General features: G+C 41.0%; 1 protein-coding gene across 1 annotated transcript in view; it reads right to left on the bottom strand.

Annotated features, from left to right (window-relative positions):
* Positions 1–19,801, bottom strand: part of RAB8B (RAB8B, member RAS oncogene family) — a 60,786-nt gene that overhangs the window by 13,803 nt on the left and 27,182 nt on the right. Inside the window, exon 2 of the mRNA XM_030317997.1 lies at positions 1,466–1,526. Coding sequence (XP_030173857.1) covers positions 1,466–1,526 — 61 coding nt within the window. The remainder of the gene's footprint in view (positions 1–1,465; positions 1,527–19,801) is intronic.

Below are 19,801 nucleotides of genomic sequence, written 5' to 3' on the forward strand. Positions count from 1 at the left end.
GCCACTAAGCAGCTCGTCGCCTTGAATGACACTGGAGCATCCCGGTCTCAGTTGTTTAGTGCAGGGCCAGGCATCACACCACAGTCACCTTATCCTGCTGTTCTCTCACTGATCAGGCCTAGATACACACGGCACTGGTTTGGTATATGGCAAAGAAATCAGGGGGAAAACAAGCCAAGCACCTTTCAGCCAACTAACCGTATTTTGATCTAACACACCGCTGCATTTGGAACCAGCTCTGCCGTGAGGACGGAGGAGAAGCCCTGCCATACTCAGTGTTGGTCGTGAAGACTGAATGGAGACTATTTTGCTGCTGAGAGTATTGATAAATAGTGCTATGATGTTACATGAAGTTCTCATTAGCTGACCGACTGCAGGCTCCTAGAAAGGCTTCTTATTGCTATGGTCAGGACTGTTCGGCACAGAGTCAGAAATTCTCTTGGCTTCCCCCTAAAATTTTTAAAACTATCTTTAAAATATTTGGCCTACTAAACATCAATAGATGAAAAGGGCAACCTGTGGTAACCTTCACAATGTTTCCCAACAAATATACTGGGAACCACTCACTATACTAGGCTAATATATGAAGCTTGACATCCTGCTTCAGATTTGGGTCGCTGTCCCAGCTTTAACATTAACCCAGACAAATGCCCTCAGATGGACTTAACTGCTCGAAGTCCTAGGTTCCTCCTCTGTAAAAGAAGGACTAGTGGGTTTCAACATGATGCTCTAGTTCTAGTCTTGTTCTGAGATTCAAGGAAGAAAAACAGCCTAAGGAAAAAGCTGATAGATATTACTTGACTATTTTGCCCTGCCTCCTTCTTAATCTATACTGCTCTAAATTTCTAAGCTTTGTCTACTCTTGTCATCATCACACATTAGATCAGTCCAGTGTTCCTCATTTTTTTATTTAAAGAGGAGAAATGTGAAAACAGATTATAAAGTATCAGATCAGGAGGGGAACTCCAATGTCTTCAGTCCAACCAAACAATTTATAGATGATGAAAAACAGGCCCTAAGAAGGGAAGGCACAGGTCCAAATCCTCAGATTAGAGGCAGAACCTAGAACCTAGATCTGTACTTCCCACAGAAGAAGCCATTAAGGCTTCTTACCGCCTGAATACTTTTGCCTTATCTGATTTCAAAGCTGCAACAACTACAATGATAAAGTGTATGCTCTCTTTAGATTTTAGTTTCCTTCCCTACAAAATTAGTGTTTGTGTAGAATGAGTTCTCAGATCTCCTCCAGTTGTAAGGGTTAGTGGCTTCATTCTTTACCTTCTCATTCTCGGTGGCGACACCTTTGAATATTTACCCACTTCCCCTTGGTTCTGATAAAGAAAAGACGTTTTAGTGATCACAAGTTACCTCTAACTTACCACAATTCACATTTTTCACATTTCAATTCCCACTTTCAATTCCCACTTAAGGTAGAAACTGTGTATATAATTTTTGTTTTACTTACCATATCTGAAGCTTAATTTTCTTTCCATCTAGTTCTATCGTTCTGATTTTAAAATCAATTCCTGCCAGAAAAAGAAAGAAAGAAACGCTAAATTTCTCCAAATATAATCCAAGTCTTATTAGGAAAAGGACAAAGATTTCTATTGAAAAGAAAAAAAAGTCTCTCCAACGCACTGGAAAATGTGAACACAGAGAGGGTGTGAATGGTATGTTTCCTCTGAATGCAGGCTGAAGAAAGGAATGCTAATTACTCTGCAAAGAATTCCCACACATGTTAAATGGAACGTATTATATGCCTCATTATTTTGATACAAATGGATCACATCCCTTAAAGTTATATAATTTAGATAGACTGAGAACATGCCATATTTTCCACTTCCTGATATACATATAAACAATGATTCCTACCCCTCTGGCCCATCTTTCCCTAAGAAACACCGTGGGACCTCTTTACAATGTCTTCCTCCGTCTCCTTCCATTAGTTCTTTGGGATCGGTCACTGGCTAAGGGAAAAAACAAAACCCCAGGCTCCCAAACCTGCCTGTTTGAGCTCAGAGATGGGAAAACCCGCATATTTATTTTACATGGCTGGCAAGTATCTTATGCACATTTTAATAAATGTTTCTTGCATCTTACTGACTGGGCCTGACATAGCTAGAATGGTTTTTAGCCCTGACTGAACTTTAGAAATTACCCGGAGAACTTTAAAAAACTACTAATGGCTAGGTCTGCTCCTTTCCCCAAATTCTGAGATTCTGACTTAGTTGGTCAAGGGTGGGATCTGTGCACTAGTAATTTTAAAAGCTCTCCAGGTGATTCTAACCTGTAAATAACACTCAAGCGGGACTGTGAGGTAGTTTGCGAAAGTCATTTGGGGCTCTGGCACTTAAACGTTCAACGCCACCCTCACCCATTTTCCCCCCACTATGTAGCTCAAAACTTATTTAGCAATTTCAACTACAAAGAACCACAAAGTCTTTGACAAATATCAGAATGCTCTATCATTTTACCAGAAATAAGCTGCTACCCTCTGACAGGACAAGTTAATGAAAACAATTCGAACGCAATTTGCTATATCCTTCATCTGGCCACTGAGCTTTTAGATTTCCCAATTCTTTTGCATCCTGTACAGAATCCCTTAAAAGCAGCCTCCAAGACATTTCAAGAAAATATGTCAATTATCCACTATATTGACTTAACCATCAAATGCAGTTATTTGCCGGGAGAAGAGTCTTCAATGGCTAAATTACTACAATGTTTCTACATATAAACGTTGAGAACACACAAAAAGGCTGCCATTTTGAGGCTCATTAAAGTCTCAGTCACTCTCCAGTCATTTAAAACATTTAGGGAGTTTTCTATGGACTCCGCCTTTTGTTTTCTGTAGAAGGACTATCTTTCTGTTATTTGAGGCGGTTCTAACATTATCTGTGAAACTTAACCAGCTTTTCACAATTCAGAGGTTTTCTGCGTTTGGAAGAGTCGTGAGCTGTGGGGGGTTAGCTTTTGTTCATGCCGCTGTCAGGAGCCAGCTGAGAGACACGTGCATAGAACACGGTCAAATTAGCTCAACTTGAATTTCACTAAAGATGGAAAATGTCGTTTATATTATTATTGAAAAGCACTGGCCCTGAAAGCCAGAAGACCTAGACTGGAGGTAGGAAAAGGTGAGGGGACCTAATTAGATAAACTAGATAATGTGTCTGAATGTGATTTAGAAACTCTGAAATTCCAGATAAATGTACAATATTACATATGCAGATGCTATGATCCTACAGATCTTGTCGCTTCACATGTGAATTATGGTAAAAGCGTCCCAGGACTCTGTGCCAACATCTCTCCTGGTTCTATCTCCCCTGCATGCCGCTGCAAGAATAACAGTCAACAATCTCCGTGGTAATGTCACCTCAATCTTTAAGAAGCTATGGGCCCAACTCCCTCTGCCTGGCAATACGGCCTTTGCCACCAGAGGCACTGCTCCCCTGACTCGACAACCCTCAGAGCCTCCCTCCACCTGCCGCCTTCTATCTCTCCGCCCCACACCTCCTCCCCTCCGCACGTGCAGGGCCACTCATGCCCACAGCCTTCCCTGAGGATGCCACCTGTGGGTCCTTCCCCTCCTTCCCCCCTCAGCTCTCTACTTGGCCATGTCCATCCCTTACATAGCAAGTCCTGGCTTAATCCTGTGTTATTTGGTTTTGTTAACACACTCCTCTGAACTGCTCTCAAATCAAACAAGGGCTCCAGCCTCTCTTTGCTAGTTAGGTTGCATGCAGAAACAAGCATAGATAATAAAAGGTTAGGGGCGCCTGGGTGGTGCAGTCGGTTAAGCGTCCGACTTCAGCCAGGTCACCATCTCGCGGTCCGTGAGTTCGAGCCCCGCATCAGGCTCTGGGCTGACGGCTTGGAGCCTGGAGCCTGTTTCAGATTCTGTGTCTCCCTCTCTCTCTGCCCCTCCCCCATTCATGCTCTGTCTCTCTCTGTCCCAAAAATAAATAAACGTTGAAAAAAAAATTAAAAAAAAAAAGGTTAAATACTCTTATGAGAGGAAAGGTTACATTCTACTAAGTGTGAAGAGAATTAAGAAAACCTTGGAAGTTCCAAGTTTTCTTAGCACGCCATAGTAACAATAGTAAGGATGCTAAGAAATCTATTACAATATGAAAATCAAGGTCTTTACATTACAATTAGTTTGATAATAACATCAGTAGACTATATGGTGGATTAACACTCACTTTGACATTTAAAGGAAAGATAACTTCCTGAGACTACTCCAGAATTAGAATAACCAGTCATAATACAGGGATACAATTATATCAATCAGGATGCTTTGGCTGCAAATAACAGAAAGCCCAAATCAAACTAGCTTAAAGTAATTTGTTGACTCATATATCAAGCCCAGTGATGAGTTGGGGTTCAGGGATGACTCAATTCAGTAGTTCCGGCTCATTTCTCTGTACCTCCTTGGGCTCTGCCCTCCTGGGAGTATCAGTTTCATCCCCTGACTGATAACCGTTCCTGACCACCACAGCAATACTGAGAAGAAAAGAGATCATCTTGTGCCTCTCACTTCCAAGTGAGGAAATGTTTTCCCAAAGCCTCCAGCGACCTTTCCGTCATGTTTCACTTCTGGAATTACAACCATGAGAATGTCATGTTCTCGGGACTAATGCTGAGTTCAGAAACCAATCACTGCCATGGGCAGTTACCAAGATTGAATTAATCTAAACTCATCCCTAAATTTAGATTAATCAAAACCCATCCCTGGAGCTGGTCACTTCCTTGACCCACAAGACTGCTAAAAACAGGAGAGAGTGGAAAAGCTGTTGATTGGTCATTGTATCTGTCAGAATAATACTCAGATCTACCAATCAGTAGAACTTTATATTCATAGCTATATGAATATCACTATCACTACAACCCTGTCATGAATGTTACTAAGATTAATGATAAGTCTAGGACTTCATCCGGTGTTCAGCCACAAGCAGAAAATATGAAGGAAAAAAAAATACAATGAGCAAACCAAGCAGCTGCTATGACCTCTCTGCACTAGACCATGAGCTTCACTGTCCGCGAGTCCCAGCTCCAAAGGACTGGCCTGTGCACCAGGCCCAGATGATTCGAGACCACAAAGAAGGAGGGGGCCGTCTGTCATATCAACAGCAGCAATAACCACCACAGCTCATTCTGGCAGGAAGGGAGCAACTTTTTTTTTTTTTTTTTTTTTAAAGAACTATACAATCTAAAAAACATAGCTTCTGAAGAGCATTATGTTTAGGGTAAAAAAAAGCCCTTCACATTTCAATAGCCTTTTAGAAAGCATCATTTCTTGGCAGTACATAATACGATAACTCATGTTCAAAATGATGACCCTGAGTCATCCCAACTCATGAGCAATCCATCAGCCACCAGGCTTCGTGCAGCCTGCCCAGCTGGCCACACAGCCCAACACCTACGTTCAGGAGACAAGACTCCAACACTGTCTCCACGTGTACTAGAATATGCCCCAACAGTAATTTTTTGATGGCATTAAAGCAGTGCCAGTTTTTGTCATTAATATTTATCTAGTCAATAAAATAGGAAATCTACATTATAAGAAAACATTCCCAAAGGACTCAAAGCCATTTTTATTTTGAATTTATTTATTTATTTACTTATTTATTTATTTATTTATTTATTTTTATGTTTGTTTATTTTTGAGAGGGACAGAGACAGAATGCGACTGGGTTGGGGCAGAGAGAGACGGAGGCACAGAATCCGAAGCAGGGCTGCAGGTTCCGAGCTGTCAGCACAGAGCTGCACATGGGGCTCGAACTCACAAGCTGAGCCGAAGTCAGATGCTCAAACGACTGAGTCACCCAGGCACCCCTTTGTTTTGAATTCACACACACACAAACATACACACACACATTTTTTTTTTCTGAATTGATTCTCATGCTAAACAGTTACTCATAACTGATATATACATTATAAGGAACCAGGAAAACTACCATGAAAGGAACCATAGAATTCTAGGCTTGGAAAGAATCTTAGAGATGGATTAGTCAGTCCTCCCTGTGTGCCTAAGAAAACTGAGGCCCAGGGAGATATAGCAACTTATCCAGATTGGCAAAGACTAATTGAAAAGGGGTTAAAATCAAACTTGGCATTTAAAGATCAGGCCTTCCCAAAGAGATGTGTACAAGAATGGCCATGTCTCCCTGGGGAGGCCTGCTCTTTAAGGGTCTATGGCATAACACTAGTGACAAAGGCGGTGTCCAGCAGTGGGAGAATCCCTTGGTACAGAGGGGCCATCCAGGAGCAGTAAACAAGAGTCACACGAATCAACATGAGTGAATCTAAAAACATAATATGAAGTGAAAAAAGCGACTGCAGAAATTTCTCACAGTCAAACCATGCCTACAAAATTTCAGAAACACCAAAAACTGTACTATGTATCATTTGTATACACATCTATGTGTAATGAAAGTATAAAACACATACATGAGAATGACTATCAACAAAATCAGTATCGCTGTTACCTCTGGAGAGAAATGGAAGAGGAGGGATTAAGGAGAGGTTCAGAGGGACTTCAACTCTGTCATTTATTATTTCTAAAACTCAGTAGTGGTACCTGGATGCGGAAGTGTTTTATATTAGGTGTACTTTTGTATGCCTGAAATTGTTCATAATTTTTAAGAAGGAGTAGTTATTTAAAAAAATGATATCTGGAGACTCTTGTTCATTAATAATAGCAGAAAAATCAAACCAAATTTAGAGATGAAAGGCAACTTAAAAATCTTCGTGGGAGGTGGCAGGGGTGTGGGGGAAGCAGGCGTTACCCCACCCCACAATGCTCAATATACAGAGGGCCTGGGAGCCCTTGGTGACCAAACGTGAGTGATAGCAAGATTAGATCAAGGTCAGAAAGTGAGGGGGCAGATCAGGGCCTTGGGGCAGCAAGGAGTGCTAGCCACTCAGATTTCAGGCAGGGGTTCAGGAGCATTTCCTTCCCTGCCTGGAGGGAAAAAAAAAACATTCTCTTTCGGCTAAGAATAACGGAAGAATACACATTTGGTCTCTGTTGGGAGTGGCACTCCGGGAGAGGAACAAAGGAAGGAGTTCTGATTTTCCATTCCAGTGGGAGAAGGAAGAGGATAGCCTCCCTCCCCGCTCAGGATGGGGGAAGGGGCTATGCCCTGCACCTCTGAAGAGAAGGTAAAGTTGTACTTGAGGTCTCTGCATTGTCCAGGGCGACCCACAGGAACAAGAGCTGGCAGAGACCTGGCAGTGAGGCTCCAGGGAGGGATATGGTGTGAGCACTTGGCCTAAAGCACTGCTTATCAGATATTTCTCAGAAACCAGTAGTACAGTTGGAGGCAGTTGGAGGGAGGGCCTGGCCAGCAGAACAGAGGGAAGGAACCTTTGAACTCAACCCAAGCCCACAGTTAATAGACCTAGCAGGGCAAGGAGCTTGGAAAGAGCAGTACTAGGCCACCCTTCATTCCACAAATTAGGTCTAATTTAACATGGAGAGGAATAGATTGACAAAATTATTTTACACAATGTCAAACTAGTCAGCCAACAGATGTTTTATTTACTATCATAACCTTTTTCTGCTTCAAGAGAATAGGGAGGTTGCCCTGGGTTTGTGAAAGGGTGAAAGGACATCCTTTGCTGGGGTGTGGAAAGGGTATGAAGAAGGACTATTCCTGGCCTTTGGAACGCCAGGGCCAGCCAGTTGTCCTGACCTTCAGCATCGCTGTGATCAGATGCATTTTTGCCCTGTGGGTACTGTAGCTCAGAACACACACAGCCAGGGATGCCTGGGTGGTTCGGTCGGTTAAACCTCCGACTTGGGCTCAGGTCATGATCTTGCGGTCTGTGACTTCCAGCCCCGTGTCAGGCTCTGTGCTGATAAATAAGCTCTAGGGGCACCTGGGTGGCTCAGCTGGTTGAGTGACTGACTTCAGCTCAGGTCATGTTCTCACGGTCCATGAGTTCGAGCCCCACGTTGGGCACTGTGCTGACAGCTCAGAGTCTGGAGCCTGCTTCAGAATCTGTGTCTCCCTCTTTCCTCTGCTCCTCCCTACCTCTCTCTCTCTCTCTCTCTCTCTCTCTCTCTCAAAAATAAATAAACATTTAAAAAAATGCAAATTCCCCCAACCCATGCAATCTGAAATTCTGGGGGGCAGAAACCTGGAGTAATTTGTTAAAGAAAAAAAAGAAAAAAGAAGTACACACATAGCTCTCTCTTCTACCTTGGAACCGTCTTGGGTTACTTGGGGAAGTCAGCTCACCCAGGAAAATCAGGGATGGAGAAGCAGCAGGGACCTTCAACTGATGTGTTCCACACCCGGTTCCCACTCAAGTTCTTTTATAAAAAGTCCACTCTGGCTGCAGCCAAGAGATCCATGAAAAAAAAAGAAGTCCTATTTCTGGGACATTCAGTCTTTCAGTGAACGACAGCAATGCAAGATTCCAAAGCTGAGTTTACTCACAGCGCCAAACATACATACACATATCAACAGCCAAAAAACAACGGGGTATCTATCCCCTTTGACCCACTTTAAGAAGCAGAAGTCCAATACTGCACTTTCACAATGAAACTGGTGGAAAAATGTACTTTGTTTCAAAAGTACATCTGGAAACATCTGTGATCCCAGGCTATCGGAATATGGGTTATGTGGTTGGTCTATTTACATTTCAGAGATATTCCAGAAATAGAAGAAAGTTTCCCAAATATTGAAATCCACTTTAAAGAAATGCTACATCCACTTCCTCACTTGAGATTGTTATTATTAATGATAAAGATGCAGTGTAGACAGATAGTGCCAAGTTTTGAAACCTTGACAACCTCATTTTGCTTATGCTTTTTTTTTTGTGGACTTTCAAACATGGAGATTAATGAGATTTTAGAGTAGCTGACTTTAGGACAAATAGCTAAAATCTCTAATTAGAAAAATAGATTACTGAAATAGGAAAAAATAAGAGTCATAGATGGAAGCTTTAAAATATTTTTTTTCCAAAATATAAAGGACTTGGAGAAAATGAGTAAAAGTAAAAATAAAGTTAAGAATGTTACTTAGATGGAACGAGAGGAGTTCAAGGCATTGTTCTTTTCTAAATACACATTCTGTAAGTTCACAGAAGTATTTTCACCAAGGACCAATTTTGCTGCATATATTTAGAATCATTTAATTTTTTATTTTGTTTATATTCAAATTTACAATCTGGTTTCTTTTTTGAAAATCAGAAAGTCTAAAATTTAGGAGGAAAAAAAAACATTGAAAAGTAAGCTTAGAAGGCATTTAACAACAGTTTCAAATGATCACTGGCAGCCAAATATGTTAGTTTTGTTATATCCCACATAGGAAAAAGAGGATTTTTTTTTCAAACGTGGACTTACAGGGGTCTGCAAATATAATCTGCTCTTAGAAAAGACAACTAATATGCCAAAAGAAGACAGAGGTGTTCAGATTTCTTTGGTTCTTCTATTCTGTGAATAGGAAGCAGTAAATTAAAACTCTTTTATGGTACAAATAGTGACACATATTACTCCTTTTTGCTGAAAAAGGTGCATGCACATCTTTACACTGTTTTAAAATTTTCTACTTGTTACTGATTTAAACTCAACTCTTGGCATTCTTGGCATAAGACAGCTGTACCCATACAATTTGATCATACCAACAAAAGATAAACTCGTAAACTAATTCTAGAAATTAGGAAGAATTTACTTTTTTGAGCCATATACATATGTGCAACAGATACAAAAATTGTGCAGATAGGAATAGTTTTATGTAAGGTCTGTATTTGAGAGTCTCAAAGGGCTTCGTAGATTAAATTATAATGATTTAATTAACTCTTAACATGTCTTTGGGAAATTATAGGGCAAAATAACAAATTATTATATATACCAAGTGATAACTGCTAAACGAGCTGTGTGTTGAATCACATAAGAGGGGGAAAAACACAACAAAAATAGCAAATAAGGTGCAATAACACAGCTACAACTCAGAAAAAGTAGGCAGAAACACCCAGACAAGATTGAGAATTTTAAATCTGATTAAGGGGCCAGCAGAGATTATCCAGCATTATCAGCATTTGAGAATGGCCAAATGAATACGTGACAAGTCTCTTTTGCAAATCTTGCGTTTTCGAAAGGAAATGTGTTTTAAGTATTACTCAATCTGGAAGTAGCTACGTGCTTGAAGTAGTTAAAATGTAAACTTTAAAAGTTTTGAATGAACAGATGTTTTACCTTCAATAAAATCTTTTTTCAGAAAGAGCCAAATATATGAATTAAACTTTTCTTGAAGAATACAAGTGCAGAATGTCTGAGATTTCCACCCCTTTCCCCATTATTAATTCATGACCATGTCAAGAACCATACTGCTCTCAAATGAAACCACCTGCATCACCTCTGCTCCATCCACCGTTTCTGAGAAAGTGTCCCTTTGCAGTAGGCAAACACAACCCCCCACCCCTCCCCCCACCCACCCCCCAGTATGAGTCACTATCACTTTCCTAAACCTGGAATTTCCTTGTTTGTATTTTGACAACTCAGGGTCAGGTCCATTTCATTTAAGGGTGAAGGGAATACAGTGGTTATTCAGAAAATGAAAATAAAAAAGCAATTCCCTGATTTGACACACTGTTGCTATGGGAAAACCTTCTGCCAAATCACTGGAATTATCACTGGAAAAAATTACAACTACATTCCAATGATGTTGCACCAAAAATGCAGTAAAACTGATCCTTTAGATCTAAGTATTGACCATGTATCATATTTTCCATTCATTTGGAGGCAAATGAAAGCTAAAAAGAAAAAATACATATAAAATAATATAACTAAGTAACAACATGCCATGGTGCAACTATCTAGAAACAAATGATGTATTTTTTTCCCCTTTGGGAACTGAGTTCTTAAAAGAGTAAACACAAAAAAAGATTGTTATCGATGTAATATATCAGTTAGCAACTAGGACTGAAATAAAGTTTGGCTATAATGTTAGCATTTTTCAGGAAAATTTCCAAATCACTTGTTTAAGAAAGATTTCAGCTTATATTGGTATAAAAGGCAAAATTTAGTCATCTCCCTCACCAAGTTAATACAAATCAGCTTTTTTTTTTTTTTTTTTTAGAAGGGAAAGGGGTAGGGTCTGTACCAAATAACTTCAAGCTGAAGAGAAGAATCATCAAAAGTCACCATCTCTTTCCTGCAATACCTACCTCACCCCTTCCCATCTTCTCCCACTGATTTTTCACTAGATAAAAGGAAAGTGATCAGAGATTATAAAATAAACAAACATAACTGCAAACTCACAGTGCTCTGAATCTAGTTAGCAAAAAAAGCCTTTTCTTGATCAAAACCAACATCAATGCCACAGAAGTAGAGTAAAATCAAGCAGCATTTACAGCTCACAGTAGCCAGGGTGACAGATGGGTAATTATAATAAGCTATTGCTAATGAGTAAGGTTAAAACAAACAGATGGAGTATATGCAAGTAAAAGGATGACACGAAGATCAATACAAATGGCATGAACAGAGTATAGTTTTTCCCAATCAGAATGAAAATCTTCTGCAGATGATTACATCATCCTGATTTGTAAACATACTCCCTCGTGATATAAAAGTAAACAATTAACAGCACCATGAGCTTCATGCAGAGGAAGGAAACACTTCCATGGGGCTATCATGTATGTATGTACGTGTGTGTGTGTGTGTGTGTGTGCGTGTGTGTGCGCGCGTGTGTGTACATATAAATATATATGGCCATCCACCTCTACGTACTTAAGACATTTTACTAACTTCAGAGGGTGATAAAGGATTCTGTCACCTACTACTTCTTTGGCTTGACTTTTAACAGAACACAGTGAGGCCAATACCCAATACCAACTGAGTTGGTAAATCCAAGATCTTCTCTCACTCACATTTCAGATCTACAGATGCAGTCTGGACTAACAAAGGACTAGAATGCATCCCATTTCCTTTTGTACCCCCTGTCCCCAGCTAATTGCCACTTTAATCTTCAAATACAAGGAATGAATAGTAACTCAGGCAAAGCATAAAATGAGTGAGTTGCCAAAACATGCTACTTCAGAGTTTACGTTCGATCATTACGCTCCCTACTTCCAAATCCAAGTGTTTGGGGATTTGGGGTTAGGAGGAAAGTGTTTGGGGTTAGGAGGAAAGAAAACCTGAACGATATCGACAAGAGACCATTTCTAAAAAGCCATCCTGATATTTGAATGGCTCAGGGAATCATCCAGCAGCACATAACATCATTTTTCTAAAATTGACAAAACACATTTCAAATTATATTTTATCAACTTGTTTTTATTAAACCAACATCAAAGTGGAACACCCCATTCAAGGCTCCCCATCCCCACCCTCCCCATCTGACCCTCAGGCATCAGAGCAAGAAAACTAACTGCACAGTTTCCAATGACTGGATAAAAGAATTATTCACTTTATGTTTCCCTTTACCCACTTCTTTTTTTTTTTTTTAATTTTTTTTTTCAACGTTTATTTATTTTTGGGACAGAGAGAGACAGAGCATGAACGGGGGAGGGGCAGAGAGAGAGGGAGACACAGAATCGGAAACAGGTTCCAGGCTCCGAGCCATCAGCCCAGAGCCTGACGCGGGGCTCGAACTCACGGACCGCGAGATCGTGACCTGGCTGAAGTCGGACGCTTAACCGACTGCGCCACCCAGGCGCCCCTACCCACTTCTTTCAAAATAGACCATTCTTCCCAAATCCTGGAGAAATGCATTAAGGATCACTGAATGTTAGCACTTGTCTTTCTCAGGTAAGGTTTTCAAAGTTGTAAATATAAAGTATGTTTTTTAAACAGGTCACAAGCAGGAGGTTGCTCCAAATGACAAGCATGTAAGATACAAAGGACTCATTTGGAGGTGTCTAGTCTGATCTGGGGTCCTGGAGGGCAATGACCTGTATTTCCCACAACAGAATACCTAGGAGTGAGCTACGTCTTCTTTTAGGCAGGTACACACACACTTCCTTGAAAATAACACACACCCCTTCAACATCCCCACCCTTGACTTCCCAATGCTAGAGTAGCCACTGAAGGCTTTGTGTCTTTTTCACCATGAAGGAATATTCTGAAGCTATTAAAAGCAATCCTTGGTCATTATCAAGGTTATACAGAGACTAGGGGCACCTGTGTGGCTGGGTCGGTTAAGCGTCTGACTTTGGCTCAGGTCATGATCTCATGGTTTGTGGGTTCGAGCCCTGTGTTGGGCTCTGTGCTGACAGCTCAGAGCCTGGCACTTGCTTCAGATTTTGTGTCTCATTCTCTCTCTGTCCCTCCCCAACTTGTGCTCTGTCTCTGTCTCTCAAAAATAAATAAATGTAAAAAAAAAAGATTATACATAAACTTGCAAGACATGTATTATAAAAGGAGCAAAATATAAAATGCACTATGTCTTTAGCATTGAACAAATATTATACATGCTATATATAGTTGAAGCAGTACTCACTACAACTAGACTTCAAATTCTAGATTAAAGAGCTTTCAGGGGCTGCCCTTACAAAATCTTACCATTGAGTATAATGTCATTTCTTTTTTTTGGGAGGGGGAGTTGGGCAAGCATTTAAAAAGCACACAAAATAACCAATTCACACACTCCATCTGAAAGGGTCTTAAGACTGCAACCATCACCTACCAAACAGACTAGACAAATCTATCCCTCTTTCCCTAATTCCTTCAGTTCCAGTTTACTTGCTATCACCTGCAACAGAATGTATGGAAGACAAAGAAAGGGATAAAGAAATGGAGGCTTACTTTTAACATGATGCATCTTTGTGGCTTCTGCAGAAACAAACCCAAGAGGAAAGACAACATCTGAAGATTTCATTTTTCCATGCTCTCCCTGCCCCTAATTAACACAGATAATTCTGAGTTCGCCATACTATAATTTATTAATCATATTCAATTAATCTAATCAGCTGTAAAACAGGAGAGGGCAACAGAGCAAGCTCTAATAAACTGAGCTCACTGGACTTCAAAAGCCGCTCGGCTGAGGCTCATGGTGAAATCCCACACATACAAAGGGCAAAATTGGCCTTGGTGAATCATCTGCTTTGTACATTTTCAACTCATTTTTCTACTCATAAGGACCCATATTACAATATGGTTTAGAAAAAAGAAACAGGAGGTATATCCAGATTATTTTAAAGTCAACTCAGGGGTACAGAGGGTAGAGAAATCTGGCCTTTGGTGTGTAGCAGGTGGATCAAGTCAGAGTGTTACCATATATAAAGAGTTGAGAAAAATTAAACAAAATGAACTTGACCATTGAGGTAAAAATTCTACCTCTGCAATTGAAAAGGTGGTATTTTACAATGTTACATTCATCTCCCCAGTTTTTGGCTGATCCAAACGAACACTGGCAGCCCTGTTAAGTGGAACCCTCAGTTATTAACATGAACAGCAAAAACAGAACTATCCACTCACATGATCACTTTACAGACACAGCGTCATTTCGAGGATGTCCTCAGGCAAGCCTGGGGTAGGATTTCCACATCTGGTGGTCACAGTGTTAGCGCTCCCAGTTTGGACAGCGCTGCCATTAGGTCAGGAAATGCGTACGACAGCGAGGCAAAGGGCTTAAGAAACACGATACACAATGACTGTGTATTTCTAACCCCAAATGGGCTGTCAGCAGAATGAGGAACCTGAAGGAAAATGTCACTGGCCATTCTGGGAAAAGAAGAGATCATCACCACTGGACTGCAGTTCTTTGCATGAATTTCTGAAAGTAAAAGAAGAAAGCAAGACAACTGCACATTCAGAAAAAACTGGTATTTAATCGACTTCAGACCAACCACTGTGAGCCTCAAGGCTGCAGTCCACATTTGGAGATTACTGAGGGCAAAGAAGGAGCAGACTCGGACCTTTTTCAACTCTGTAACCAATTCCCCAGCCGACCTGCGACAAATTATATACTGCCTGACTGGCCACATAGGAGATCTGCTAAGGAGCGCTCAACCGCATAGGACACGCACAGCGAGGTTCAGCTTAGTCAAATGTAAATCAAATCAACTAATGAAAGGGCAAATTTTAGTATTTAATTTGATAGGAAGTCTTGAACCTGACGTGAGCCTGACTCTGTGCTAGGCACCGAGGAACACAAAGACGAAACGTTACGGGCCCCAAGGAGCTCCTGGGCTACGACCGATCAGTAAAATGTCTTACTGTGAAAATCCTATGCCTCACTTGTGTCTTTTGTTAAAGATAATATTCTAAGGTCTGCACCTCAGGAGCAGGAACTAACGACAGATGATGAACCAACAGAAAACATGATTTCCTAAGATGCGAAACTGGCTGCTTTAATTCTGTCATTTCCACCAGCAAGCGTGTAATTATCTCCCCAAAGGCTGAAAGTAAACAAGTGGCATTTGTCTATCACAAACGGCAAACATGGTAATAGCAATTTTTCACTGTTGTTTAGAAACCAATTTGACTGAAGGTTTAGGGCAGTTAAAAAAAAAAAAAGGAAAGGGAGGCAACTGACTGGCTCAGTCAGAAGAGCAGGCTACTCTTGATCTTGGGGTTGTGTTTTAAGTAACAGATTACTTAAAAAAAAATAAGTATGTAAACTTTAAAAGAAACAAAAAGGTACTATACTATCACCTTCACATTCCCTCCTCCAGTGATCATACTACAGTCTTGGTCAAATTTGAAATTTTCTCTGTATTCTAAGAACTTTAGTGACTAGCTGAAAATCAAAATGAGCAAATACAATATTCACAAGGAATGACGTATTAAAAACTCTGTCAGCTTAAACCTATATTGGCAAAGGCAAAGGGGCTCGGCAAACCTCTGCAGCTCAGCTGCAATCTTGAGTTCCTGACTCCAAAGTCCTTCATCTGATAAGCATGATGAAATTATACTGAAGAGTTACCATTTACTATGAACTAACTACATGCCAGGTATACCCCCAAGGAAATAGCTAACATTCTCCCCCATTTCACCAACAAAGAAGCTGAGGCCCAATGAGGTGTCTAAGACGACAAGCTGGTGGCTGGCAGAGCTGGGCTATGTGCTCAGCTAAGGCTGCCTAGCTCCCTTCCTTGGGCTGTCCACTGTGCTAACGATGAGAATTCTGTGACTCACATGGGACTAAGAGGGGAATCCCTTTCAGAGCCCTTCCCCACCACGTGGTACTAACTCACATTGCAAAATATCGGGGAGGAGCCAGCTTCCAACGCAGCACTGGAAGCTGAACCTAGTTCCAGATCATCTCTGTGTCACAAAAGAATAGGTCTGCTCTGAATGGACCTGAATATTAGGTATTCATTCTTTGAGTCCTTTGAATATGCTTCGTATAACCACTGCATAAAGAATTCTTTTTCTGCATTAATCTGAAATAGATCAGATCATCCTGACATCTTTCAAACTGGAAAAGACTCTATCATTGCAAGTTTATTTTGAATCAAAGTGAATCTCTCCTCCAAGGCAAGGCCCCAAATAAAGGAAGTTCAGGAGAAGGGAGAAGAGGCAATTGTCTATTCTTATGACTGAAATCCATTTCATGTTAGTCTACAAAACAGGGATTGGGACACTTATGCTGCCCCAGGGAACATGCTCTTGGTTCTGTAGGAAAGCAAGGAAGAACCAAAAAAGTGTGGGATACTGGGGATCATCAGTGGTCATATGTACTTCTTAGCCACTTGGAGGGTAACTTTGAAATGCACATTAATTTCTCCCAACATGAGATGAATACATAACTTTACATAACTTGTCTCTAGCTAATTGTAGTTGCATCTTCCAATTTTGAGTTTATAATGAGAAAGAAACTATGTTGGAAATAACTACAAATGCTCATAAAAAAATTCAAATATGACCAGCTGGTAGACTGTTCTGAAGCTCCAAAACCAGTCCTCTCTTCACTACATCTCATTGCTTCATTAGGAGACATTTAATAGGATAATGATATGGGCTATTTTATACCTATTTCTTAGGCTGCACCACAGGGAAAAAACACCATAAAAGACAAAAGAAAAACTTTTCTCTTAGCAAAGTATATCAGTCAGAGTCTGATTGGGGGAAAAAGAACCTCCTGCAAGTATCTGTAACAGAAGGAATTTAATACAGGGAAATGATCACTTAAGCCATGAAGTTGCTGAGAGCCAACTAAGAGATGATGAACAGTTTGGCAACAGCAGGAAGCCACAACCACCCCTAAGCTAGAGAGACAAAAGGAGGAGATGGTGTTACTAGAGCTGAAGGTTCAGAGTCACCCAGTAAGAGGTGAAAACTGTGGTCCCAGAGAAAAAAACCTCTTTGAAGAAGCTACCCACAGCAGAAAGGGAAAAGGAGAAATACCTTGGTGTCTCTTTTTCTCCTCCCTTCAAATCACCTGCCAGTGTCTCTGTCTGACCCGTCAGCTAACCCAGGAGCCTGGGCAGGAAAAGAGGGAGGAATATAGATGAGGGAAAACTAACCAAGAATATGGTTAACCCTTCGCTGCAAGAATGAAATGTGTATTACTGTTGTAAGCCAGAGATCTGGGGGCTGTGTAACAACAAAAGCTGAATGATAAGCAACAAAAGCTGAATGATAATGGTTCTCCATTAACATGAAATAATATTGGGGCGCCCGAGTGGCTCAGTCGGTTAAGTGTCCGACTTCAGCTCAGGTCACGATCTCACGGTTCGTGAGTTCGAGCCCTGCATCGGGCTCTGTGCCGACAGCTCAGAGCCTGGAGCCCACTTCAGATTCTGTGTCTCCCTCTGTCTGCCCCTCCGCTGCCTGCATTGTTTCTCGCTCTGTCTCAGATATGAATAAACATTTACAACAACTTTTTTAAAAACATGAAATGATATGAATAGTTATTTTCAACAACTGCTTTGAGGAAAACTTTTCCGCCATTAATTTGTGAGCCTGGGGCAGAGGGCAAGCACCCGTACAGCTCTCCAACTGTGCCCTGGTGCTGAAAGAGAAGCACTTGGAGAACCTGTGTAGGAATGCAGCAGAACCCCCAGCTGGAGGTACGAGGCCACTATGATCAGCCCTGGCCATTATGATCTTGCAGCTTCACAATCAACTGGGCAGTTTGGGACAGGATGACCTGGTGAACTGGGAGTGTCATATGCTGGCAAGTCAGGAGCCAGGCCTTCCAAAAAGGAAGTCTGTCACTGAGTCAGCGATGTTGCCAAGCCCTGAGCCCAAGCAGTCCCAATATAGCTCAAGGGTAACCACTGACAATGGTGACTCCAAGCTTTTTGCTTATAATACTTCCATTATACGACTGGCTTCCAGCACAGTCTTTACAGGGCAGTCTCACAGTTATTTATGATCCCTCCCTTCTCCCAAAGTAGACTGTAATAACACGCAGCATGTGGGGTACCCTCTCAGTTTATGAAACTCTACAATTATCCATACATCTTAAAATACATGGTCCCACCCAACAAAGCCAGCCTTACCTTTCACAATTCCTCAGAACACACCCTCAGCAATGTCTCCTTCATGCTCCACTCTGATATTCCCTGCCTCTGAGCATTTGTCAGGATTCCTCCACTGTCGGGAATATTCTCCATCCTTCCCACTGGAATGCTGACAATAACTCAAGACTCAGTAACTCCACCTCCTCTTTCTTCCAGATATCCTAGCCGGTTCTGCTCACTCTCTACCCTAAATTTCTACAAAATTTAGAATAAGCATCATTAGAGATGGCATTTAATTATGCTTGTTATTTCATATGATAAGTTTTGCCTTCCCAATTAGATTTAGGCAGACAACCTAGCACAGTATGCAGGTGAATGAGTAGGTACTCAATTAATGTTTACGGGGATGAATGAAAGAGAAGTCCTTTAGAAGCAGGAGCCTTGGAAACTCCTTCTTGTTTGCTAAGCACATCACAGGCACTCAATAAATACTTCTTGACATTGATTAATTACTTCTGGACACAACCAGGTTCACATATCTCCAAACTGATCCTACTGGAATGCATCTTAATGACTGACAAATTACGTTACAAATTTGGATAATTTTAGGTGATAAAAAGAAACAAACACACAGATACACGAACACTAAAACATTTACATAATTGAGAACAGAACAAATCACAAAAGACAGTATTAAGCACACATAAAATAGACGTCTTTTTATTTTAGAATGGAAAAAAGACAACAGTGCAGTCTCTTCTAGAGATAAGGGATTGAATGAAAGGTTCTGTTACCATTGTCTCAACTCCAATCCTTAAATAGTAACCTGTTAATTTAGATAGGCTTAGGAGTGGAAGTGATTTTTAAAAATCTTGGGGCACCTGGGTGGCTCAGTTGGTTAACTGTCTGACTCTTGATTTTGGCTCAGGTCATGAACTTGCAGTTTGTGAGTTCGAGCCCAGCGTTAGGCTCTGTGCTGACAGGGTGGAGCCTGCTTGGAATTCTTTTTCTCCTTCTCTCTCACTCACTCTGTCTCTCTCGCCAAATAAATAAATAAACTTTAAAAATTAAAAACAATAAAAATCTACACACGAGTAAATAAATACCACGTCGGTAATTATATCAGGAGGACCAATAATATAAGTGCTACCACTAGGGGGGAAAAAAAGAATTGGGTATTTCGTGTTGGTTAGAGAGTTTTACTTTCTTCCCAAACCACAGTTTTCTTAAAACTCTGGCAACAATCACAACCATATGTTGCAGATGTCTCTGCTGCATAAAAACTGCTGCCAATGCTCCAACAGCCAGAGTGGCTTCCAGGGCCCCCACTTAGAGAAGAGAAAGCAGGAAACGAAAAAGGAGAGAGACAATGGGCTCATTACCCAAAAGACCCTAACAAAAACAGAGCAAGTCAAACCAGCAGCCGAAGCCCTCCATCAAT

The sequence above is a fragment of the Lynx canadensis genome, chromosome B3 (genome assembly GCF_007474595.2).
Source record: "Lynx canadensis isolate LIC74 chromosome B3, mLynCan4.pri.v2, whole genome shotgun sequence".
Lineage (NCBI taxonomy): Eukaryota > Metazoa > Chordata > Mammalia > Carnivora > Felidae > Lynx > Lynx canadensis.